General features: G+C 47.0%; 1 protein-coding gene across 1 annotated transcript; it reads left to right on the top strand.

Annotated features, from left to right (window-relative positions):
• The first annotated feature begins 637 nt into the window (after positions 1-637).
• ACSM5 (acyl-CoA synthetase medium chain family member 5) lies at positions 638-26,242 on the top strand. The gene is given in 15 exon segments (XM_007516550.3): positions 638-683; positions 3,253-3,471; positions 7,405-7,615; positions 9,139-9,346; positions 11,318-11,461; positions 12,223-12,376; positions 12,817-12,896; positions 16,857-16,980; positions 18,023-18,103; positions 18,213-18,314; positions 20,380-20,507; positions 20,601-20,700; positions 24,637-24,756; positions 25,509-25,527; positions 25,530-26,242. Coding segments are annotated over 14 exon segments (1,710 nt in total). The 5' UTR covers positions 638-683; positions 3,253-3,267; the 3' UTR covers positions 25,565-26,242.
• The last annotated feature ends 763 nt before the right edge of the window (positions 26,243-27,005 follow it).

Raw genomic sequence — 27,005 nt, 5'->3', positions numbered from 1 at the left:
GGGGGGTCACTTCACAAGCAGTGAAGCAGGTCTGCAGGTGTCTATCTTTCTTTCCCCTCTCTGTCTTCCCCTCCTCTCTCCATTTCTCTCCTATTCAACAACAAGAGCGACATCAATAACAACAATAGTAATAACCACAACAACCATAAAAACAACAACAAAATGGACAACAAAAGGGGAAAAATAGCCTCCTGGAGCAGTGGACTCATGGTGCAGACACCAAGCCCCAGCAATAACCTTGGAGGCAAAATAAAAAAAGAAAAAGAAAAAAAAAACATTAAAAAAATACATCATGACTTTCTCAACAGCCTAAATACAATGATTCTGGGAGTCAGGCTGTAGTGTAGCAGATTAAACGCACGTGGCGCAAAGAGCAAGGACCTGCATAAGGATACCAGTTCGAGTCCTGGCTCCCCACCTGCAGGGGAGTTGCTTCACAGGTGGTGAAGCAGGTCTGCAGGTATCTATGTTTCTCTCCCCCTCTCTGTCTTCCCCTCCTCTCTCCATTTCTCTCTGTCCTATCCAACAATGATTACAATAATAAAAAACAACAAGGGCAACAAAAGGGAATAAATAAACAAATAAATACAATGATCCTACACCAGGTGGTTAAAACGTGTTTGTCTCTCAGTTCTAGAGTTGGGGAAGTCCAAACTCAAAGAGCTCCGACTGTCTTACTTCTGGTGAGTACCTGCTTTCTGGGCAGCACTGTATCTTCACCATGAAGAAGAAATGAGGGGGGTTCTGCCAGACGTGGGTGGGTATCTCTTTTATAAGGACACTAATTACAACCAGGAAGCTTCCAACCCCATGACCAAGTCACCTCCCAGAGACCCCACCTCTGGGTTCAAATTTAACATGAGTTTTAGAGGAGATAACCTTTCGTCTGTGTCTGCAGCCACAATCAACATGACCTCTGTCCAGACAAACCTGGTAGAAGGGAAATGAGGATACAGCCTGTGGTCAGCTGCTGCTTCTCAAACGTCAGTGTGCATGCAGCTACTCACCTCAGCTGTGGTTATAGGGCAGGTTCTGATTCCTGGGGTGGAGGATGGGATCTGAGGGTCTAGAGTTCCCACACACACCCCCAGGGGATGGTGTTGTTGCTGCATCAGGGACAGGATGATGCTAGTAGGTTGGCTTAGCCATAGAACACATGCCTTGCATGCATGAAGCCCTGGGTTCAATTTCTGACACTGACCATGATGGAATGGTGCTCTGGTGTCTCTCTCTCTCTTTTTTTTCTTAATATTTATTTATTCCCTTTTTGTTGCCCTTGTTGTTTTTTATTGTTGTAGTTATTATTGTTATTGATGTCATTGCTGGATAGGACAGAGAGAAATGGAGAGTGGAGGGGAAGACAGAGATGGAGAGAGAAAGAGAGACACCTGCAGACCAGCTTCACCGCCTGTGAAGTGACTCCCCTGCAGGTGGGGAGCCGGGGGCTTGAACCAGGATCCTTACACCAGTCCTTGCACTTAGCGCCACCTGTGCTTAACCTGCTGCGCTACCACCTGACTCTAGCTCTGGTATCTCTTACTCACTCAAAGATGACTAACTAACTAACTAAATGAATAAATAAATACATAAATAAATAAATACATTGTCCGATACAGTGCCTTCAACTGTTAGTGGCTGCTCAGTGCCTGAAATGAAATGGGACTAGTCCATAATGAGATATATTATGAGTGTGAAATTCACATTAGATTTTAAGGGCATGGTTCAAAAAATATTTCTAACAATCTGTTTTTATGTTGTGTACATACGGAAATTACAGGCTATTGATAATTATGGTATAGGTGTTATAATCAATTTTGCCGTTTTCTCTTCACATTTTTGAAGAAGCAGTTAAAAAGAACTTGAGCACACATGCTATACAGTGCACAAGGACCCAGGTTCAAGCCCCCGGTCCGCACCTGCAGGGGGAAAGCTTTGCGAGTGGTGAAGCAGGTCTGCAGGTGTCTCTCTGTCTCTCTCCCTCTCTAGCTTCCCTCCTCCTCTCAATTTCTGGCTGTCTCTATCCAATAAAGATAATAACAAAATTTTTAAAAAGAAAAGTTTTTTTTTTTTTTAAAAAAAGGAATTATATATTATGCCTATGGCTCTAGAGCTTCCTTGGACTTTATCAGATGAGTTCAGGATTTCCCAGATGGCTTTAAAATATATATATTTAGAGGCCAGACGGTGGGATACTCAATTGAGCGCACATGTTACAATGCAGAAGGACCCAAGTTCAGATTCCCAGTTTCCACTTGTGAGGGGCAACTTTACAAGTGGTAAAGCAGTGCTATAGGTGTCTTTCTGTCTCTCTTCCTCTCTACCTCTTCTTGTCTCTTGATTTCTCTCTGTCTCTAGGTAATAAATTTAAAGAATACTGACATTAAAATAATAATATATTTATTTAGTATCTAGGGAATAGTTCAAGTGGTAGAGCATCAGACATTCATGCCTGAGGTTCCTGGTTCCATCCCCAGCACCATGGGTACTGGAGGGTCGCTTTGGTTTTTCTCTCTCCTCTGCCTTATGTGAGACTTTTTCTCTCGTGTAATAAGATCAATCTTTTAATATGTGTACTTATATGCATATTTATTATGTATTGATCTATACACATATTTATTTTTAAATAGGTATTTATTTACTTATTTATGTGTGTGTGTGAGGGGGGGCACCAGCTGATCATTCTAGCATATCCTGTGTCAAAGATCGAACTTGGGACCTCACACCTCCAATTCCTGCACTTGATCACACTTGTGTGGGCCTGCATGCTCAGTGTTTACTCTGGCCTAGGGCACATGAAAAGGCCTTTGGGGGGTGGGGTGTGTGTGTGTTTTGAAGAACTGTGCTCTAGGAAGTGGACTGTGAGTTTCTGACCTCAGGTCCAGTGAGATCCGCAGACAGTGAGGGGCAGAAGGGATGCACCTCAGCTTAGAAGGGAGAAGCAAGTTCTCACAGCAGAACACGAGTCAAGACTTGGCCTACACATCACTAGGTACTAGACTAGGCCTGCTGACGGCAGGCTCCATTTCAGCCCTAAACCCAGAGTTCAGGGTGACATTCTCTTCTCTCTTTTGAAAAAAAAAACTTTTCATTTTTATTTTGATAGGACAAAGAGAAAATGGATGGCCAATGAAGGGATGGAGTTGGAGAGAGAAAGACACCTGCAGCATTGCTTCACTGCTTGTGAAGCTCTCATACACTCAGCCAGTCGTAACACAGCCTGACCCCTCATTTTATCCTTCTCTTTGGTGACAGGCGAGAGGCGACCACATGAGGCTGTGGCTAAGAGGCCCGGCCCTCAGGGCATTGAGGAATGGCCGGGGCTTCTCTGGTCCTCAGGGGCAGCCTCCACGGAGACCTGTCCCTTTGAAGACTGTGGCCATGTGGGAGGCCATCAACCTGGGGAGGCAGCCGGTGCCTGAGTACTTCAATTTTGCCAGGGACGTGTTGGATGTGTGGAGTCAGCTGGAAGAGGTAAAGTTCATGGTGCCCTCAGGGCCATCTTGTGCATCCGAGGCTGCCCTTGGGTGCGCCAGTGAGCCTCCAGGCTGTAGAACAGGTTGATGTGGAATTGTTCAAGGTTTTTTTTTTTTTTTTTTTTTTTTGCCTCCAGGGTTATTGCTGGGGCTCAGTGCCTGCACAACGAATCCACTGCTCCTGGAGGCTATTTTTCCCATTTTGTTGCCCATGTTGTTGTGCTTGTAGTTATTATTGTTGTCATAGCTGTTGTTGTTGGATAGGACAGAGAGAAATGGAGAGAGGAGGGGAAGACAGAGAGGGGGAGAGAAAGACAGACATTGCAGACCTGCTTCACCACCTGTGAAGCGACTCCCCTGCAGGTGGGGAGACAGGGGCTCGAACTGGGATCCTTATGCTGGTCCTTGCGCTTTGCGCCACGTGTGCTTAACCTGCTGTGCTACCGCCTGACTCCTGGAATTGTTCAAGTTCTAAAATTCAGACGCATGTGAGCCTGGGGCTGGGGAGGGGGGTTGGTGATTATGGTCAAAAGCTATGAGTCTTGGGCACTTGAACCATCCCTGTGTTTCTGGCGTTCCTGAACCCTAATCAAAGTGAGGCACTTAGGTCACTTTTGTTTCTCTTCCAATTATTCTAGTCAAGCGAAGGAGGAAGCCTGGCTTTGCCACTGCTCTGGCTTTACAACCTCTTTCTCACTTTCCACACTTTCCTCTAAGTGAGGATAGAGCAGGGCTCAGGCTCAGTGCTCCCCACAGTCCATAGCAGATTGGGGAGCTGAGGAGGCTCTCTTGCTGTCTGCCTACATCTCTGCAGACAGGCTTCCATCTGCACTTCCCCTCTCTTACAAGTCAGCAAGTCCCTCCATTCTCTCTACTTTCCACTTATGTTAAATAATTCTAAATTGTTTCTAGAATGGAACTGGGGGAGGGTTAGGGATGCACCTGGATGATTGCACACGTTACAGTGAGCAAGGACCCAGGTTCAAGCCCCCAGTCCCCACCTGCAGGGGGAAATCTTCACGAGCGGTGAAGGACCACTGCAGGTATCTCTTTATCTCTCTTCCTCTCTGTCTCCCCCATCCCTTTCGATTTCTGGCTGTCTCTGTTCAATAAGTAAAGATAAATTTTAAAATTATAAAATGGGACTATGAAATTTCATTTTAAAGAAATGCATTTGGGAGTCGGGTGGTAGTGTAGCAGGTTAAGTGCACTGCAGCGCAAAGTGCAAAGATTGGCTTCAGGATCCCGGTTCGAGCCCCCAGCTCCCCACCTGCAGGGAAGTCACTTCACAGGCAGTGAAGCAGGTCTGCAGGTGTCTCTCTTTCTCTCTCCATCTCTGTCTTCACCTCCTCTCTCCATTTCTCTCTGTCCTATCTATCAACGACAACATCAATAACAAGATCAATAATAACTACAACAACAATAAAAAACAACAAGGACAAAAAAAGGGAAAATAAATAAATATTAAAAAATTAAAAAAGAAATGCATTTATGTTGACTTCAAGGAGAATGTGTTGAAAAAAAATAAGATTATATCTACAAGTAGTTCAGACAGTAAAAGTACACCTGGTTAGCGGATAAGGCAAAATAATAGAAAGATGACAGAGGATGACTGGAACGGAAAAGTAGGCCCTGCAACCAGACAGACCTGAGTCACACACTTGCACTTGAAATGTGATCTTGGGGACTAACAAGATAGCTCACCTGGATAGAGCACCTGCTTTGTCCAGTGCTCGACCCGGCTCCAGCTGGGCGCCCACTGTTCTCGAGAAAGGTTTTAATGTTACTATATTTCCCCTCACTCCCTCTTTCTGTTTCTATCTGAGAAAAGTCAGCTCAGAGCAATGAAACTGTGGTGATGATAAAATAAATAAACAAATCAAGTGAATTAGGACAATTGCCCTAAGTCTTTGGGCCCCCTTTTTCTTTTCTCCTCTATAAAGAGGGAGCCATATACATGGCACTTGAGAATAAAGTGAAAACTGTATGCAAGACGGGGTGAGGTAGATAGCATAATGGTTATGCAAAGAGACTCATGTTTGAGGCTCAACCTGGGGGTCCAGTTTTCCACGCCACCACAACCCAGAGCTGAGCGGTGCTCTGGTAAAAAAAAAAAAAAAAAAAAAAACGAAGTGTATGTAAGAGGGAAAGCTGAGAGGCTGCATTCCTAAATGTTTACAAAGTGTAAGTCCACAGCCTGAGGAGATGACTTTACATAATGGTTATGCAAAGTCCAAATTCATTTTAGCATATGCTAGGATCAGCCTTAGAAGATTTCTTCTAATGATAAAAACGTATAAGAAGAAGGAGGAGGAGGAGGAGAAGGAGAAGAAGAAAAAGAAAATCAAGGTGGATATGGATGAAGAAGTTTTGAAAATGCTCTCCTCCACAAAAGTCACAACAGTAATGGCAAATGATAAAAATCCAAGGAAGTGTGTCAGCATCAACTATTTTTTCTCTGCTTAAAATTGTGGAAACTTAACAAAAGGGTGGAGCAACCCAGGAAGAACTTACTAAAGAAGTGCTTGTGACAGATATGCCTGCCTCTCAGTGTCAAAGCAAGTCCTGAGGCCTTCTAACTCACTCTGGCCCTATCTCCCTCCCTTGAGTTTCAGTTCCACTTCAGCTCTGTGGCGACCTTGAACACTGAGAGCCTGCGGGGGGGGGGTGGGGGTGGGGGTGCAGCCAGGCGAGGGGAAGGGCTTGAAGCCGAACTCCATCAAAGTCTCATTCCCAAAGAGCTGTCTTTGGTTTGTCCCTTGCACACTGCACTTGCCTGAGTGGTGCTCTGCTTCTCTCTGATAAGTAGATACATCTTTAAAATTAGTTTGGAGATTTATGAGAGAGGGAGGGAGAGAGAGCTATCAGGGGCCAGGCAATGCCATATCCCATTACAGTGCTCAAGCCGGTGGTCCCCATCTGCAGGGGGAAAGTTTCCTGAGTGGTGAAGTAGGGCTGCAGGTGTCTCTCTCTCTTTCCCTCTCTATCCCCCTTCTCTCTCAATTGCATGCTTTCTCTCTCCAATAATAAATAAAAATATTAAAAATAAATATCATAAAAAAAGAGATCAAGCACAGGAGCTCATGTTTGAGAGACCAACACTTTACTGCATCCCCTGCTCCCTGCTTCTCTCTCTCTCATTCCCTCGATTTCTCTTTATTGAGGAGATGAATGGTGTATAGTCAACAGTAAATACAGTTGTTGGCACATGTGTAAAACCTCAGTTTTCTGCAAAACACTCTTACCCTGGAGTCGGGTGGTAACGCAGCTGGTTAAGCCCATGTGGCACAAAGTGCAAGGACTCGCCTAAGGATCCTGGTTGGGGGCCCCGGGTCCCCACCTACAGGGGAGTCGCTTTACAGGCAGTGGAGCAGGTCTGCAGGTGTCTGTCTTTCTCTCCCCCTCTCTTGACTTCCCCTCCTCTCTCCATTTCTCTCTGTCCTATCTAACAACAATGACATCAACAACAACAATAATAACTACAACAACAATAAAAAGACAACAAGGGGAAAATAAATAAAATTAAAAAAAAAAAAAACACTCTCACCCGCAGCCCCCTCCATCTTGTGCACTAGGACCTGAAAGCCCCCTCCCTCCCCAGAGTCCTTTACTTTGGTGCAATACACCAAACCCAGTCCAGCTTCCGCTCTGTGTGCTTCATGGCTGGCTGTGTCTACGATTAGATTAAACCTGGGACTCCAGAGCCTCAGGCACAAGTGTCTTTTGCATAATCATTGTGTCATCTCCTCAGCAACAGACATTAAAAGAACAGGAGAGAGCCTTCGGGTGTGTGTCCTTGTCTTTTCACATTGTTTTGATGTTTGACCCCTTTGAATGTAGCAACTATGGCTGAAAGATTAGACACACAACTCACACAGAACTCCTCAACCAATGGTCTTTGTTCCTCTCTGCTTGCCCCGCCCCCATGTAGGCTGGACACCGGCCCCCGAACCCCGCCTTCTGGTGGGTAGATGGCCAGGGGGCAGAGGTCAAGTGGACCTTCCAGGAGCTGGGGGAGCAGTCCCGGAAGGCAGCCAACGTGCTGGGGAGTGTGTGCGGCCTGCAGCAGGGTGACAGAGTGATGCTGGTTCTACCCAGGGTTCCGGAGTGGTGGCTGGCCAACGTGGCTTGTATGCGGACAGGTCAGTGTGCAGGGCTGGGCCCCCCAGTCTGGGCGGGCACAAGCCTGCTCAAGCTCTGTCGTGCCCACCAGGTGTGGGAGATGGAGCCACTGGGGCTCAGTGTGGATCTCCCTGTTCCTTTCCCCTCTGCCCAGCCAACACCCTGTTGATTTTGTATGAATGAGGTCAGAGCCAAACTGGTCACGTGACTGGGCACAAGTCTCATCTTCCGCCAAATGTTTTCAGGTGGGATGAAGGCCAGGAATGCTACATTTCCGGGGTTGTTTGTTTGTTTGCTTTAATATTTATTTATTTATGATTCTCCACCAGGGTTACCACTGAGGTGCAATGCCAGCACTACAAATCTACCACCCCTCACCCTCAAGAGACCAATCTTTTCTTTTTCCTTTTTGTTTTTTATTTGCTAGGACAGAAAGAAACTGAGAGAGAGGAAGACAGAGAGAGAGAGAGAAATAGGCCTGCATGTTGGGTAGTATGCCAGCTCCCCCTGGCTTTTGCTTAACCATATGCCTATATAGGGATTGATTTGTTCAAAGCTTTGGTCTATTTACATAAATCACTTTTACATTTACATAAAGCACCACCTTCCCTCCAGGGCATTGGTGGTTTAGTGGTAGAATTCTCACCTGCTCCACCCCCTCTCCTTGTCACACCCTGATCCTCTCCTTGTCACACCCTGATTTTCACCAGTCACTTTTCTCTCCACCCTCTCTGCGTCACATCCTGTTCACACCCTACTTGGGAAGTATATATAAAGACAACATTGTTCGTTTTAGTTAGTTGTTAGTGTAGTCTAGCTTGGTATAGATTGCTCTGCGTCCTGCATGAATAAAGAGATACTGCGTACAGCTCAACCACAAGTCCCTGGTCGTCTGTCTCCTGTCAGTGAAGCTCAGCCCGACACCTGCAGACCGGCTCCACTGCTTCTGAAATACCCCCTGCCCTCCCCACCCCCAGTGCTGCCTCATGTGGAAAACGGGGCTGGAACCTAGGTCCTTCCACATGGTGAAGTGTGAGCTCAATTGGGTGCACCACTGCCCGGCCCCCAGATGAACTTATTTTTATGAAAGACTGAGAACTACTCAACTCTAGCATATGGTGGTGCTGGGGACTGAACCTGGGGCCTGATGTCAGTGTCATCCATGTTCAAGGTCATGGACACTAGAGGCTGACCACCTCCCTGGATGCCCAGTTCTGCTCTATGACATATTAGCTGTATGGTCCTGGGCAAATTATTTCATTTATTGGAGGCATAGAGCCTAAGTCACTGTTTTCATCTTCCAGATAGGTATAGGATAGCGTCTTCTCCCCGCAGGATGGTAGGAATGAAATGAACTGATGCAGGGAAAGCTCTTTGCACATGGAAGTGTTCCACAGCCTTTCCCCATCACCATCACCATTACCATTCTGCTCATGTTACCTTCTCCAGGTCAAGTGTTCCAACCCTCTCCAGCCAGTCCCGCTGCAAATTCTGGCAGGGAGTTTTGTACTTCACAGGGTCTTCCCTCTCTGTGTGATCTCAGGGGCTGTCATGATTCCAGGCATCTCCCAGCTGACTGAGAAGGACCTCAAATACCGGCTGCAGACATCCAAGGCCAAGTCCATCATCACCAGTGACTCCCTGGCCCCGCGGGTGGATGCCATCAGTGCTGACTGTCCCACCCTCCAGACCAAACTGCTGGTGTCAGACAGTGTCCGACCGGGCTGGCAGAACTTTCGAGAACTCCTCCAGTAAGCTGAAGTTCTCCGGGGAGCACAAGGAAAATAAGGCTGAAACACTACTATTCTTGGCACTTTTTAAAATTTTCCCTTTTGTTGCCCTTGTTGTTTTTTTTATTGTTGTAGTTATTATTGTTGTTGTTATTGATGTCATTGTTGGATAGGACAGAGAGAAATGGAGAGAGGAGGGGAAGACAGAGGGGGAGAGAAAGATAGACACCTGCAGACCTGCTTCACCGCCTGTGAAGTGACTCCCCTGCAGGTGGAGAACTGGGGGCTCAAACCAGAGGCACTTTTTTTTTCTATCTTATTCTGTAGGACAGAGAGAAATTGAATGGAAGGGGAAGGTAGAGAGGGAGAGAGAAAGATACCTGAAGACCTGCTTCACCACTGATGAAGCATCCCCACTGCAGGTGGGGAGCTGGGACTCAAACCCATGTCCTTGTGCATAGTGCTATGTATGCTTAACCTGGCCCGATACTCCCCTTTATTACTTTTGTTTTAGATTTTACTGGGGTTGGGTGTTTAATGGTTTATAGTGTAATTTCTCATGTCCCCATGGTAAGTGTCTGCAAAACACTCTCATCTTCAAACTTAGGTCTTTATTCACCATCATGCCCCAGGACCCCAAAGCTCCCCCCCCACACCAACACACACACTCCAGAAGCTCCCTTGGTCCTCTTTTTCCAGAATGCCTTGCTTTGGTGCAATACACCCAACCTGGTCTAAGTTTTAGGCTGCAGGAGGTGGAGGGCATTGCTGATTACACACAGAATGAACCAGAAAGGAAGTTGACATTGTACCTAAGACCTAACCCTGGTGACTGAGACTCCTTAAGACCCTCTAGTCATTCCCTCCTCAGTAACAGAATTATCCCTAGATAGTAACAGAATTATCTTCTTTGCAGTTGCTTCTATAATGGTGACAATCATAGAGCTATTAATCATAGTAAATGAGATCACCCAGACTGTGCACTTAGTACATAGTGGCTGGTCAACCGCTAATAGGATCAGAGCCGCTGTGCTTAGTATGTGCCGGATACTGGGAGAGGTAAGCATTCACCCACATTTGCTGATGCAACCAAGATATTTTATTATTATTGACTTAACATTGGTTTGTAAAATTATAAGAATTCAGGAATATAGTTTCACAACTCACTGCACCTACCACCAAAGCTCGCTCACACACACATACACACACCACCCTTCCCTCTGATAATCACTATAACCCTCTACAGTGTCTAAAACACCATTTGGTACTGTTACTATCAATGTTATTGTTGCTATCACTACGTTCATGCCTGGAAGTACCCACCTAGGTTTTTTTTTTAATATTTATTTATTGAATTTATTCCCTTTTTGTTGCCCTTGTTGTTTTATTGTTGTAATTGTTGTTGATGTCATTGTTGTTGGATAGGACAGAGAGAAATGGAGAGAGAAGGGGAAGACAGAGGGGGAGGGAGATAGACACCTGCAGACCTGCTTCACCGTTTGTGAAGCAACTCCCCTGCAGGTGGGGAGCCGGGGGCTCGAACCAGGATCTTTATGCCAGTCCCTGCGCTTTGCGCCACGTGGGCTTAACCAGCTGCACTACCGCCTGACTCCCGTTTTTTTTTTTTTTTTAATAGCAGCAGAGAGAGAAAGAGACCACACAGAAAAACTTTCTCTATAGTAAATTTTTTGTATTGCTTTTATTTTTTTATTGGATAGAGACAGCCAGAAATAGAGAGGGGAGGGAGTGACATAGAGGGAGAGAGACAGACACCTGCAACACTACTTCATCACTCCAAAGCTTTCCCTCTGCAGTTGGGGACTGACTGGGGGATCAAACCGGGATTCTTGCGCATTATAACATGTGCAGTATGCCAGGTGTGTGAGCACCCGGCCCCAGCATCAAAACTTTCTTCTATGCAAGGGGGGCCAGAGGGGATTCGGGGTCACACACATGGAAAAGCAATCACCCAGGATTTGTCATGTCTCACAGGGAGGCATCCACGGAGCACAGCTGCGTGAGGACCAAGAGCCATGACCCACTGGCCATCTACTTCACAAGTGGCACCACTGGGGCCCCCAAGATGGTGGAGCACTCCCAGGCCAGCTACGGTCTGGGTTTTGTGGCCAGTGGAAGGTACCAGGGGACAGCTCAGCTGGGGGGTCTGAGGAACAGAAAGTAGGTGAGAGAGTCTGAGAAGAGTATGTGAGGGAGAAATGGTAAGAGTTGACACAGGGCTTTGGGATTTCCTTGGAGTGAGATGCTGTTGGGGGAATTTAATAAAATTTGGTGTGGGGGGGGTGGGGCTGAGTGGTGGTGCACCTGATTAAGTGCACATAGGATGCAAGGACCTGCACAAGAAAATGGGGGTTCGAACCCACAGTGGGCACGCTTCACAAGTGGTGAAGCCTGTTTACAGGTGTCTGTCTATCTTCCTTTCTATCTCTCCTTCCCTTCTCAATTTCTTTCTGTCCTGTGGAATAAAATGAAAAAAAAAAAAAAAAAGGTGAAGGGTAAATATGGCTCCCAGGATCATGGATTCATAGTGCCAGCGCTGAGCCCCAGGGATGATCCTGGAGGGAAAAAGAGAGAGAGAAGTTTAATTTAAAAAATTTTCGTAGGGTGTACATTGCAAGGGCTGAAAGACAGCTCACCTACCACTGAGCTCCATGTCTTTTTCATTCTCTATTCTTTGTTTAAATCCTAGGTATACAAAAGATGTTCAATGAATGCTTGTTGAGGCAAAGATAGGCTTTATGTCCTTGTGCAGGTTTGACAAGTGTTAAGTAAGCACCCACTGTGGGCAAGGTTCCAGATAAGACAGCATGCGTATGGCAGGAGCCTTTTTCAAGATGGTGCCACTGCGGGGCGTTCTGACTTGCCCTCCTCTCTGGCAGGCGGTGGGCAGCCTTGACTGAGTCAGACATCTTCTGGAACACAACCGACACTGGCTGGGTGAAAGCAGCCTGGACTCTCTTCTCTGCCTGGCCCAATGGGTCTTGCATTTTTGTTCATGAACTGCCCCGAGTTGATGCCAAGGTTATCCTGAACGTAAGAGACAAGAATTCTTTTATATGGTGGGCACACACACACACATTTATTTATTTATTATTTTGATAGGACAGAGAGAAATCGAGGAGAGAGAAGACAGAGAGACACCTGCAGCACTGTTTTACCACTTGTGATGCTTTCCCCCCGCAGATGGGGACTGGGGGCTTGAACCTAGGTCTTTGTACATGGTAACCCATACACCCAACTAGGTGTGCCATTGCCTGGCCCCAACATGTGTACGACTTAACATGAGTATTTCACCCCACCCTGCAATCCAGGTGTCTCCTGCCCAGCTTTTTCCATGAGTTTTCTCATGAGTGATGATACCAAGGGCAGTGGGTGATGATACCTGGCAATGGGAACATGAAGCCCCAGCTCACCTGCCGGGTCTGCACAAACCCACCCCGTGAGTCTAAGACCTCCCTGTTGTCTCTGCTTAGACCCTCTCCAGGTTCCCGATCACCACCCTCTGCTGTGTCCCCACAATCTTCCGGCTGCTCGTGCAGGAGGATCTGGCCAGGTACAGTACAGGACATTTTTTATGCCGGGCTAGGCTGAGGGTGTTTCTTCCTGGGCACATGCTCTCTGGGTTGGAGAGAAGTTGATGGGAGCCAACCTAGTCTGCTGCGTGGGAGAGGGATCAAGAACTCGTGCCGGGCTAGGTCGCGGGAGAGAGAGTCTCTGGGACTTGCAGAGAGGGAACACAATACAGTGTTGCCTTTATCGATCTGCCTTTATATCTTCTGAGATGGAAGTGGCAGGTCGGAAAAAGGAAGTGGGTAGGATAGGGAGTGGGGAGAAGGAAAGAGCGTGAAAAGTGGCAAGCTTCCATGTAACCAGTGGGGATTAAACCAATGCCCTGCAGGCAGGGCGGGTCTGAGGCAAAACAGTGATTATGTAAATAGACCACAGCGCTAAGCAATGCAGGGGGCCTGGCGTAATAACCAACAGTACAGCCCATCTGTTTGGTGCCTGGAGGGCCTGGATATCTGAAGATAGGGATTAGACACCTGCAGGTGCACTTGTCATCTCATTCTCTCTCTCTCTCTCTCTCTCTCTCTCTCTCTCTCACACACACACACACACACACACACACACACACACACACACACACACGTACACACGCCCTCCAGTATGAACATCTCCTCCCCTCCCTGAGATTTGCCTCCAGGTAGAACAGATTTTATTTTAAAAGTATTCATTTATTTATTTATTATCTTTACCAGAGTCCTGCTCAGCTCTGGCTAATGGTGGTGCTGGAGATTGAACTTGGATCTTTGGGGTCTCAGGCATGAAAGTCTTTTTGCATAACCCTTAATGCTATTTATTTCCACCATCCTGAACAGATTTTAGAGAAGCTGCAATCTCAGTGCTTGAAGCAGGTACCCTTCCTTCACTTCTGCACTCAGCAGAGCGGCTGCTACTTCTATGAGATGAGAGAAGCCTCTGGGTAACCGTTAGCCACTTGCAGAAGGGGACTTGAGGCTAAGGCATTAGGTCTGGGGGAGCTAAGAAACCCATGGTCATCAATGTTGTGTCCCTCAGCCCCAGCTTCACTCCCTGAGTGCCTGCCACTGGGCACCAAGGCATGATTGTTGAAGCCAAAATGGCCTCTGCTGACAGGAACAGTCAGGGTGTTGGGGCTTGTGGAGGGAGGTCTGTGACTTACAGTGACCTGCTGACCCCTGTGTCTCCATCTTCTTTTTAAAATTTTTTTTATATTTATTTATTTTCCCTTTTGTTGCCCTTGTTTTTTATTGTTGTTGTAGTTATTATTATTGTTGTCATCGATGTCGTCATTGTTAGATAGGACAGAAAGAAATGGAGAGAGGAGGGGAAGACAGAGAGGGGGAGAGAAAGATATACACCTACAGACCTGCTTCACCGCTTGTGAAGAGACTCCCCTGCAGGTGGGGAGCCGGGGGCTCAAACCGAGATCCTTACGCCCGGTCCTTGCGCTTCACGCCACATGCGCTTAACCCGCTGTGCTACCGCCCGACTCCCTGTCTCCATCTTCTGTCCTCTCTTGAGGCACAGACCTCTCCCCCTGTCTGGTGTATCAGACCACGGAAGGCCTAAGCAGTGAGTTCTTCCATAATGTGTCATGAAGAAACTTCTCGCAGGCCAGAATTCATTCCTTTCATTGTACACATCTCCACATCATAATTTCATTTTATTTTTAATGTTTTAAATATTTAATATATTTCTTTTAATGAAAAAAAAAAAGGAGAAAGTTAGAGATATAAAGAGCCTAAGACCAGAGCCCTGCTCAGCTCTGGCTGATGGTGGTGCTGGGGATGGAACCTGGGAGCTCAGAGTCTCAGGCATGAAAGACTTTTGTAGAATCATTATGCTTTTTCCCCAGCCCTTTGCATCATTATTTTAACCAAGACAGACTCCAGATGGTATGTTCAAGGCAAATTTTGCTACACAATGAGACAGAAATGGCTGGAAATATGTGTTTATGAGAAGATGAAATAGCTCCCTTGTATAGGGCATTGAGTTGCTTCGTCACGTGCACACAAGCCATTTCAAGCCTGGCCCCCACACAGTGAGGGAGTTTTAATGGTGTGGTCTCTTTCATTCTCTCTCTCTCTCTCTCTCTCTCTCTCTCTCCTTTCTGTCTCTCAGTCCCTACTGGGGGAAAAAAAAAAGTGTGCTTATACTCACTGATTTTTCACATTTTGGATAATCTGTTGAACTGAGACATAGTTTTGCAAATTATCTATATAAATTTTTAGCCCATGTGTCAGAATTTTAAGACCCAAACAGGTATATTTTCTATCTTTAAATTTATATATATATGTGTACTTATTTATTTTCCCTTTTGTTGCCCTTGTTTTTCATTGTTGTTGTAGTTATTATTGTTGTTGTTATTATACAGGACAGAGAGAAATGGAGAGAGAAGGGGAAAACAGAGAGGGGGAGGGAAAGACAGACACCTGCAGACTTGCTTCACCGCCTGTGAAGTGACTCCCCTGCAGGTGGGGAGCCGGGGGCTGGAACTGGGATTTATGCCGGTCCTTGCGCTTTGTGCCACGTGGGCTTAACCCGCTGCACTACCGCCCGACTCCCGATCTTTAAACTTTTTAGTGTATTTATTCTTTTTTTATATTTGTTATTGGATAGAGACAAAGAGAAATTGAGAGAGAAGGGGGAGATAGAGAAGAAGAGAGACAGCGAGACACCTGCAGACCTGCTTCGCTGCCTGTGAAGTGACTCCCCTGCAGGTGGGGAGCCGGGGGCTCGAATTGGGATCCTAATGGGTCCTTGCGCTTTGCGTCACGTGTGCTTAACACGCTGCGCTACCGTCCAACTCCCTTTAGTGTATTTATTCTTTAATTTATGTCCCAACTAGCTTGGGCCCCCAATGTTTCCAGATAACTCATTTCGGCCATCCCTCTTGAATCTTGCCGAGTTATGTTAAAACCTACTACGTCAGGTTCTGATTCAGTTCCCATCTCTGATAAGATTGAGATTTTCTTTTAATTCACATATACAACCCCTCACTTCCCATCTGCAGGGAGGAAGCTGCATGTGTGGTAAAGCAGGGATGCAGGTGTTTCTTTCTCTCTCTCCTGCCTCTCTCAATTTATTTCTGCTCTATCACATAAAAAAAAATGCAGGGAGTCCGGCGGTAGCACAGTGGGTTAAGCTCAGGTGGCGCCAAGTGCAAGGACCGGCATAAGTATTCGGGTTCGAGCCGGGGCTCCCCATCTGCAGAGGAGTCGCTTCACAAGCAGTGAAGCAGGTCTGCAGGTGTCTTATCTTTCTTTCCCCCTCTGACTTCCCCTCGTATCTCCATTTCTCTCTGTCCTATCCAACAACAATGACATCAACAACCACAACAATGTTAAACAACAAGGGCAACAAAAGAGAAAATAAATAAATATTAAAAAATGCAAAGAGCTGGGTTTGAGTCCCCACTCCCCACCTGCAGGTTTGCAGGTGTCTCTCCATCTCTATCTCCTTCCTCTCTCAATGTCTATCTGTCCTATCGAATAAAGGGAAAATGGCTGCAGGGAGCAGTAGATTCATCCTGCTGCCACTGAGCCCCAGTGGTAGGGAAAAAAAAAATGGAAGGAAGGAAGGAAAAGGGAGGAAGGGAGGGAGGGCCAGAAGTGGTGGATTTGTTGTGCAGGCACTAAGGCCCAGTGATAATCATGGTGGCAAAAAACAAAAACATAAATTTACCTGATCATGAGGGGCAGTCCTGGCTAAAGTGCTGGAGTTGTGAGTGTGAAGTTATGGGTTCAGTCCCCAGTATCATGGAGACTGACGTGATGGTTTGATTCTCTCTCCCCCTTCTTCCCCTCTCTCATGTTAATAAATTTTTTAAAAGGAGGGAGGGAGGAAGAAAGAAGAGGAGGGAGGGAGGAAGGAGCCCAGAAGTTTGCTGTCTAGCGCCATCTAGTGTTTGCATCTGCACAGAGGGCTGGCAGGGACCCTCACCCAGCCCCTGTCTTCCTCATGGAGAAAGGTACCAGTTTCCCAGCTTGAGGCACTGTTTGACGGGAGGAGAGGCCCTCAACCCAGATGTGAGGCAGAAGTGGAGAAGCCAGACTGGCTTGGAGCTGCACGAAGGCTACGGCCAGTCAGAAACAGTGAGTGAGGGACTAGTTCCCTGCTTCAGGCTACCACCTCCAGCAGGGCGGGGGATGGCTCACCAGCCAGTGGGGGAGCAGGGGTGGTTACAGAGGTCCCCACAGTCCTGGCTGTCATTTCTGGGGCTCCTATCAGTGACTGATCTGTTCACTTGGTGGGTGGGGAAGGAGAAGTGGGCTATAGAAGTCCAGCAGCCTTCTCCCTTGCTTTAAAGGGATTTTCTATTTTATCTTATCTTATTTTTTAAATAGAGACAGAGAGAAATTGAGAAGGGAGAGGAAGATAGGAAGAGAAAGAGAGATACTTGTATCCCTGCTTTGTACCCCTACCCAGCCCTTAAAGGGAAATTTAAGTATTTCACTCCTGGGCCAGCAAAACGGCTCTGTGAGCTGAGGGTATTATCTGTCCCCAGCATCAGCTGACAGAAACCACAGTCAGAAGCAGCGTCCCCCACATCCATCTGAACTGGGGTTCAGTGACAGGCTGGGTCTGTTGATAGGGGGTGGGAGACAGGTGGTGTGCACCTGGTTGAGCACACATGTTACTATGCACAAGAATCCAGCTTCAAGTCCCCCAGCTCCCACTTGCAGGTAGAGAAGCTTCACAAACAAGAGAACCATCCTGTGGTGTCTCTCTTCTCTCTGTCTCTCAGCCTCCATCTCAAGGGAAAAAGAGTCTGCCAGAAGCAGTGGAGCCGTGCAGGCATGAAACCCCAGGGTGGTGGTGAGGACAGATCCTCTGACAGGAAAAATTAATTTAAATGAAAAGAGAAAAAAATAAATGAAAAAGTAGAACAGAGAACCAAGACATTGTACATGCACGAGGCTCCAGCACTTCCATATAAAGGAACAAACAAATGAGAGCGAGAGCGAGAGTGAGAGCGACAGTGAGAGAGAGAGATATGAAGAAAGAGGGAGTGAGAAAGTTTTTGAGGGCATATCAATAGAAAGGGACAGAGAGAGAGAGAGAAAGAGAGAGAGAACAGAGAAAAGGAATCTCAGGCATCCCAAGACTCCCCTTCCTGACCCTCTTCCCCTGCAGGTGCTTATCTGTGCCAATCCTAAAGGCTCCCCCATCAGATCTGGATCCATGGGGAAAGCATCCCCGCCTTACGACGTGCAGGTAGGCAGCCTCCCCAACTGATGGTTCAAAAAAGAGAAAGCAAAAATGCACACTCCAGGCTGGGCAGTGCAGATGTCTACTGGCTTGTGACCTCTGACCTCTCCCTCAGATAGTGGATGACCAGGGCCAGGTCCTGCCTGCAGGAGAAGAGGGGAATGTTGCTGTCCGCATCAGACCTGCCCGGCCCTTCTGCTTCTTCAGTTGCTATCTGGTGAGTGGCTAGAAGGGGCCGTTTCATGGCCAAGCACTGTGCTCCACTCTGCTTCACCCCAGCCGCACCTGCCAGGAGGAGGCTGGGAGGGTGGCTGACAAGGTGCCATTATTGGTGACTTACCTGATGGCCACCGGCCAACTTGTGCAGGACCTGGGATATAAATATGGGTGTTGAGAGCAAAGGGACAACTTCATCTCTTTAGCACTGAAAGGCTCAAGATTAAGAGGACAGTGGCTTACCAAAGAATGAACTGTGATTACATGTCAGAGCCTGGTTTATTTTTTTATTTTTTCATTTTTGAGAGAGATGCAAAGAGAGAAACACAGAAACACCAGAGCACTGCTTAGCTCTGGCTTATGGTGGTGTGTGTGTGTGTTGGGGGGGATTGAACGTGAGATTTAAGAGCCTCAGACATGAGAATCTGTTTGCATAACCATTATGCCATCTCCCCACCCCTCAGAGCCTGGTTTTGAGGATTCATTTTGTCTTGGTCCTGATCCTTTGTTGTGTTAGCTGCAAACTCCTCCCCTAGTATATAAGCTATTTTCATGTTTTCTTTGTTTTTTTAATTTTTTTTTTCACCAGAGGATGGTTCAACTATGTCCCACCCCTCTCAGATGTTCTTTTTTTTTTTCCCCCTCCAGGGTTATTGCTGGGTCTCGGTGCCTGCACTACGAATCCACTGCTCCTGGAGGCCATTTTGTTGCCCTTGTTGTTGCCCTTATTGTTATTTTTGCCAGTGATGTTGTTGGGTAGGACAGAGAAAATCTAGAGAGGAAGGGATACAGAGAGGGGGAGAGAAAGATAGACACCTGCAGACCTGCTTCACCACTTGTAAGGCGACCCCCCTGTAGGTGGGAGCCAGGGGCTCAAACTGGGATCCTTACTCTGGTCCTTACGCTTGGCGCCACATGCGCTTAACCCGCTGTGCTACTGCCCAATTCCCCCCCACCCCACCCCACCTCACATTTTCTTTAAGGGTCTTTTTTGTTGCAAAGAAGTTTTTGTTTGTGTCTTCATTAGGTAACTTTTTACCCTGATAAAAAACACGTGCTGGTTTCATTCTCTCCCAATAGTTTTAAAGCTTTGCCTTGGACGGTCACATGACTAAACTCTCTGCAATTTGTGTGTTGTAAGAGGTAGGGATTTACTTTTTTTTTTTTTCACCCACCTGGATAGTCAATTCAACATACCCTCCTTTCTCCAGTAATCCGTTATACCAACTTGGTAGAGATTTGTTTTGGCATAGACTTCGTTTGGCAGTTTCTTCTGTTTTGTAAGTCATTTTTTTATCCTTACACTGATTCCACAGAACTTTACTCACACATACAGTCTGTCTGTCTGTCTGTCTCTCTCTCTCCTAGGTCAAGTAGAGCAAGTCTTTTCTCCTTATTCAACTTGTTTTGACGTGTTTTACCTAAGCTTGAGCACCTGTTCTTTCATGTACATTTTAGAATCAACTTGTCAAACTCCACAAGAAAATATCAGCATTTTAATTGGGGTTAAGTCCACACATCAGCTTGGTAGAGAATTAACATCCTTGTGATATTAAAGCTTCCTACCTCTTCATGTGCTTATAGGGTATTTAGTTTTCTGTGCAAACTACTTAGAATTTTTGCAGTAGATTTTCAGGGATTAATAGCATAAATTCTTTCCTTGGACGGCATTTTTAATTGACTTATGATGTACCTACAATAAAATGCGTCTAAGTTCAATGTAAAAGTGACTTTTAACAAGTGTGTGAACCTACTTAACCAATATATTTATCACCCCAAAATGTCCCGTGTCCCCCCTGTGGTCAGCTCCCTAACTCCAGCCAACTGCTACATTACTTGTGGCCAGCCTAGACTGGTTTTCTATTTCTTTCTTTCCCTTAAAAGAGGGCATTCCCACAATCTTACAGCTTCTGTTCAGCAGGGCCACTGTGGACAGTTTAGTCTTTGGAAAGGATTGAACTTGCTGTTGAGGGGTCCCTAGACTGCTGTCTTGGGGGGGGTAGGGGGAGGCTGCCCAGCCACAGCCGGCCCAGACGACTCTTCAGACACTTACTCTGTCTTTTCAGGAGAATCCTGAGAAGACAGCGGCATCAGAACGGGGGGACTTTTACATCACAGGGGACCGAGCCCACATGGACAAGGATGGCTACTTTTGGTTCATGGGAAGACAGGATGATGTGATCAACTCCTCAAGGTCAAACTGTCACCTGCTTTTCCCTTCTCCCTTGGGGGTTGTTGAGGGTGAGGTAGGGGCATCCATTATTAAGAATCTGTTTTGCTCTTCCAGCTATCGGATTGGACCAGTTGAAGTAGAAAGCGCCCTGGCCGAGCATCCGGCTGTGCTGGAGTCAGCCGTGGTCAGCAGCCCAGACCCCATCAGAGGAGAGGTAACATTGCCTCCTGCTTCTGTATCTGGTATCAGTCACCCAGCAAAGTCAGCCGGTGGGTCCAGACTTCTCCATATCTCATGTCATTGGGGTTCTGTGCAATCTGACCACTTTCCTCTTAGTCTTAACCTCTTCTGAGGTACCAGTGTTCTCCAGAAGACCATGATGGAAGACACCAGTGCTTTGTTGTTGAGTGGTTTCAGAGTTGGGTCCAGAAGTGGCAGACAGATGGCTGAGAAGTCTGAGTGGCCGGTGCAGGTTCTGTTATCCATCCCGCCCATAAAAACAGTCCTTTCCTGAGTGCAGCTAAGGACAGAGCAAGCCCAGCAGACACCATTGCTGAAGGTTCTCACCTGGGAGGAGTAGCCTCCTTGAGTGAGGGCTGGCCGGAGAAGGCCCCAAGTATAATCTTTTTGTTTGCTTTATTTTTGTTTGTCCCATGGGGTAGGAGAGTGAGGGTCAGAGCACCACCCTTTCATTTAAAAAAAAATTGGGGGAGTCGGGTGGTAACACAGTGGGTTAAGTGCACGTGCCTGGCCTAAGAATCCCGGTTCAAGCCCCGGCTCCCCACTTGCAGGGGAGTCGATTCACAGGTGGTGAAGCAGGTCCGCAGGTGTATAACTTTCTGTCCCCATCTGCCTTCCCCTCCTCTCTCCATTTCTCTCTGTCCTATCCAACAACGATGACATCAATAACAACAATAATAACTAAAACAACAAAACAACAAAGGCAACAAAAAGGAAAATAAGTATTAAAAAAAATTTTAATGTTATTATTATCTTTATTTATTGGATAAAGACAGCCAGAAATCAAGAGGGAAGGGGGTGATAGAGAGGGAGAGAGACAGAAAAACACCTGCAGTCCTGCTTCACCATTCTTAAAGCTCTCTCCTGTAGGAGGAAAGCAGGGGCTTGAACCTGTGTCCTTGCACACTGTAACATGTGTGCTCAACCAGGTGTGCCACCACCTGCCCCCCCCCACCGCACTACCCTTTCATATGTAATGTTCGGTTTGAACCCAGAGCCTCAAGCATGCAAGGCCCGTGTGTTGTCTCCTGAGCCACCTCCCTCCTGCCCCCTATAGGCCATTTTGGAAAGAGAGACATTAAGCTTCCTTCTCAGTAGCATCAGGACCAGAAGTATGACTTTCAAAGTTGAGAGCTCTGGACTGTTCACAGCTGCCTAATTAGAGATTTGTGTTGGAAACCAGATTTGGGGGGGCTTGGCAGTGGCACACCTGGTTAAGCCACATATAGTATTATGCACAAGGACCTGGGTTCAAGCCCCTGGCTCTCCACCTTCAATCAGGATGCTTCACAAGCGGTGAAGCAGGTCTGCAGGTGTCTCTCTCTCTCTCTCTTCCTTCCTGCTTTCCCTCTCTATTTCCCTTTCCCCTTTCAAATCTCTCTCTGTCTCTAACAATATATATTTTTAATTTATTATAATTTTTATTTATTTATTGGATAGAGGCCTCCAGAAATTGAGAGGGAAGGGGGAGACAGAGAGGGAGAGAGACAGAGACACTGGCAGCACTGCTTCACCACTTGTGAAGCTTTCCCCCTGCAGATAGGGACCCAGGGCTTGAACCTGGGTCCTTGCACACTCAACATCTGCACATTGATGCCCCCACCTCACTCTCAACATCCCCCAAGGGAGAAGGGAAGAGCAGGTGACAGTTTGACCTTGAGGAGCTGATGACATTGTCCTGTCTTCCCATGAACCAACATGTGCACTCAACCAGGTTAAGTTAATATTTAAATACATATTTTTTAAAAAGAAACTAGATATCTAGATTCCAACTCAGACTTGCTGAATCAGGATAACTGGGTGCACAGCCTAAGGAACCTTCATTTGCCCACATGAGCCCAGCTGAAGGGTTTGGGGGCTCAAAAATGGGAGGCAGAAGCCCTATCTCTGTGCTGGAGGAATCACACCCGGAGAAGTATGACGTGACAAACAACTGTGTGGGCAAAGTTAACCCCCAGAGGGTTTCAGAACAGAGTCTGGCACAGAGAAAGCACTCAGGAAATGTCTGGTAGTTTGAACAGTAAGAAATAAAGCTGCTAAGGCTGGGCAGTGACACACCTGGTAGAGCACATATGTTACCATGTGCAAGGACATAGGTTCAAGGCCCCAGCCCCCACCTGCAGGGGAGAAGCTTCACAAATGGTGGACCACCACCAAGAGCAATAGAGTGGTGTAGGCACTGAACCTCGGCGATGATCCCGGTGACAAACAAACAAAAGAAACAGAAAGTAAAAGCAAAGACAAGGAAAGAAGAGAAGAGAAAAAGAGGAAAGCCTTCCATGAAAACCAGGTGTGTCTGAACACACCATGGTAGTGAGACTCCCATCTCTGAAAATATGCAGGGGCATAACCCCTTAGCAGGATGTTGTTGGCAACATGGTCTGCTGGAATGGAGAAGCAGCCTGCCAGCCTAGAGCTTTAAAAAAAAAAAAAGGCTGGGAGTCAGATGGTAGCACAGCAGGTTAAGAACCTGTGGTGCAAAGCGCAAGGACCTGTGTAAGGATCCCAGTTCGAGCCCCCAGCTCCCCACCTGCAGGTGAGTCGCTTCACAGGAGGTGAAGCAGGTCTGCAGGTGTCTGTCTTTCTCTCCCCCTCTATGTCTTCCCCATCTCTCTCCATTTCTCTCTGTCCTATCCGACAATGACGACAACAATAATAACTACAACAACAAGGGCAACAAAACGGAATAAGTAAATAAAAATAAATAAATAAAGGCTATTCATGTTAGTGTGAAAGAGAAACAAACCAAGTCTCTGCTCAACGCTGGCTTTTAGTGGTGGCAGGGGTTGAATCGAGACCTCAGAGCCTCAGGCATGAAAGTCCTACCACTGTGCTCTCTCCACAGTCAGAAGTCTTGAACTCACAAACACTTATCATAAATACTGTTCCGTTGAGTTTATTTATTTATATTATTATTTGTTTATTTTATACTAATGAGAGAGAGAGAGATGCAGAGAAGAAAGTCAGAGACTCTCAGAGTACTGCTTCTTCTTCTTCTAGCGTTTGCCCTTCTTCCGTAGCCAGTCAACAGCGTCAGGTTGAGCCTGATGTAAAGTTTCGAGACCTCCTTTGAATCTGGAGAGGTGGCAGTCGTTGACTATGTGGGTCATAGTCTGTCTGGAGCCGCAGGGGCAGTTCGGGTCGTCTCTGGCTCCCCAGCGATGGAACATAGTGGCGCACCGGCCATGGCCTGTTCGATAGCGATTGAGGAGGGCCCAATCATAACGTGCTAGGTCAAAGCCGGGTTGACGCTTGCAGGGGTCTATGATGAGGTGTTTGTTCTTTACCTCAGCTGACTGCCAACTCTGCTCATCTCTGGCTTATGGTAGTTCAGAGGATTGAAGCTGAGACCTCAAAGCCTCAGGCATGAGAGTCTTTTGCATAACCATTATGCTGTCTCCCCAGGCCATTGAGAGTTGGCAGTCAGTTATGATTGGGCCCTCCTCAATCGCTATCGAACAGGCCATGGCCGGTGCGCCACTATGTTCCATCGCTGGGGAGCCAGAGACGACCCGAACTGCCCCTGCGGCTACAGACAGACTATGACCCACATAGTCAACGACTGCCACCTCTCCATATTCAAAGGAGGTCTCGAAACTTTACATCAGGCTCAACCTGACGCTGTTGACTGGCTACGGAAGAAGGGCAAACGCTAGAAGAAGAATTGAGTTTCTGTCTCTTCCTCATGACCTGTCCATGACCTGGCTTTGAGCCCAACCACCTACTGAACTGAGGAAGCTTCAAGGCTGTGGTGTCCCTCCCTTGCTCCCTCTTCCCTCCTCTTAGTATCTAGAAAAGTTACCCAGGAGCCCAGTGAAGCTCCAGCAATGATAAAAACAAACTAAGCTAAAATAAGTAAAAAAAGACTGATTGATTTCATTTTCTTGTTTGCTTGTTTTGTTTTTGGCAGGTGGTGAAAGCCTTCGTAGTCCTTTCTCCAGCCTACTTATCTCATGATCCAGAGAAACTAACCCAGGAACTCCAGGAGCACGTCAAAAGAGTGACGGCTCCATACAAGTACCCCAGGAAGGTAAACATGGGGGGGGGGGGGGACAGACGGGAGGGACTCCCAGTTCAGGCTGAGCTGGGGGCCCTCCTCAGGCCAGGCTCTGGAGGGATGAGGCCAAAGTAACCCTAACTGCAGCTTCCCCATCCCCTCCCTTGAAAGCTTTCCTGTTCTTTATCCCTCTGGGAGCATGGACCCAGGATCATTATGGGGTACAGAAGGTGGAAGGTCTGGCTTCTGTAATTGCTTCCCTGCTGAACGTGGATGTTGGCATGTTGGCCCATACCTCCAGCCTGTTTCTATCTTTCTCTAGTGGGGCAGGGCTCTGGAGAGGTAGGACACATTGGTGAGGTCATCTGCCCAAGGAAGTCAGGCTGGCGTCATGGTAGCATCTGCGACTCAATGGTTGAAAAAAGCAGTCATATATAAAGCAGAACAAATTGTTTAATAATCAGGAACCTAAAGGCAAGAATATAGCAGATGAGATGTGGAGTCTCCATTTTGGAAAAAGCTAGGAAGTCTATTTTAGGTCTATTCCAAGGGGCCCATGACTTTACTAATTTTTGCCTGAGCCCAACAGCTAACATGCAGGTGAACCAAAGGTATTGTCTGGGGAGATGGTGTCAGAGTTGCCATTTGGAGGAAGTCATGAGTCAAACACAGAAACCTTCCAACAAAAAGGCATAGAGTGATGACTCCTTGGAAACACGAGTCCTTCTGGAAAATGATGGCTTCAGAGTGTTTTGTTTTATTTTGTTTTGTCTTATGGTCACCAGGTGGCCTTTGTCTCAGAACTACCAAAGACGGTTTCTGGAAAGATCCAACGGAGTAAACTGAGGAGCCAGGAGTGGGGGAGATGAGAAGCAGCCCTGGAGAGACCCACAGACCTCTGATGCTTCTGAGGGGAAGAAGAACGCCCCAGCTGGGCCCTAACTTAGAGCACAGCCCTCTCACCCCACCAGCACCAGAGGCATCTTCAGAGGTGTCCATGAGCTGGGAAGGGAGCAGAAGGCATCGTGGAGCCAGCGAACATGACCACTGTGCAGCCAGCAAGGGCCTTCTGGTGTGACTGTCCCTCTGTCTGGGAGCGTCCCCAGCAGCTGCCATTGCTCACACCTCCCAAGAGCCTCAGCCAGTCCCCCAAAGGATTTCTGTCCCAATTGTTCCATTGCCGGTGGAAATGTCACCACTGACATCCTAGGGATCATATGATGATGATATGATAAAGATTTAAAAAACAAAACAAAACAAAGATGTGTGGAAAAATTAGCCATAACCTCTTACTCCAAAACTGCACCTCTGGGTATAGTTGTAAGACAAATAATTCAAACATATTTCCCATTGCATCACTAAAACTCATGGGGAAAAAAGTGACCTGGGAGGTGGTACGGTGGACAGAGTGCCTGACTTGCAAAAATGGGGTAGTGAGTTCAGTGCTTTGCATCGAACATGCCAGAGCAGTGCTCTGCTTCTCTCCACCCTTTCATAAATAAAAAGTCTTTAAAATGTGGGGAAATTGAAGGAAATCACTGTCTAAATAATTGCATAGGGACTGGGTAGGGGTGCACCTGGTAGGGCAAACATGTTACAATGTGCACGGACCTGGGTTCAGGCCAGTAGCTCCCGTCTACAGGAGAGAAACTTCATAAGCACTGAAGCAGTGCTGCAGGGATCTATCTATCTATCTATCTATCTATCTATCTATCTATCTATCTATCTCTATCTCCCTCATCCCTGTAGATTTCTATATCTCTACCCAATGAATAAATAAAGCATGTATTAATAATAATAGGGTAATAGAGGGGCTGGGTGGTGGTACACCTAGCTAGGCACACACATATCACCAAGCACAAGGACTCTGATAAAAGCCCCTGCTCCCTACCTGAGGAGGGGATGTTTTGAAAATAGTGAAGCAGGTCTGCAGGTGTCTTTCTCTCTTCCTCTCTACCTCCCCTCCTCTCACTCTCTGTATCCTGTCAAATAAAGTAGTAAGGAAGAAAAAGTGGAGAAAGGGGGTCGGGTGGTAGCGCATCGGGTTAAGTGCACATGGCACGAAGTGCAAGGACCCAAGGACCAGCGTAAGGATCCTGGTTCGAGCCCCTGGCTCCCCACCTTCAGGGGAGTCACTTCACAAGTGGTGAAGCAGGTCTGCAAATGTCTTTCTCTCCCCCGCTCTGTATTTCCCTCCTCTCTCCATTTCTCTCTGTCCTAACCAACAATGACATCAATAACAACAATAATAACCACAACAATGATAAAAAAAAAGGGCAATA

Source organism: Erinaceus europaeus, chromosome 15 (genome assembly GCF_950295315.1).
Source record: "Erinaceus europaeus chromosome 15, mEriEur2.1, whole genome shotgun sequence".
In the NCBI taxonomy this organism is placed as follows: Eukaryota; Metazoa; Chordata; class Mammalia; order Eulipotyphla; family Erinaceidae; genus Erinaceus; species Erinaceus europaeus.
Note: the sequence above shows the minus strand (reverse complement) of the source record. Positions and strands in the feature narration are given on the sequence as shown.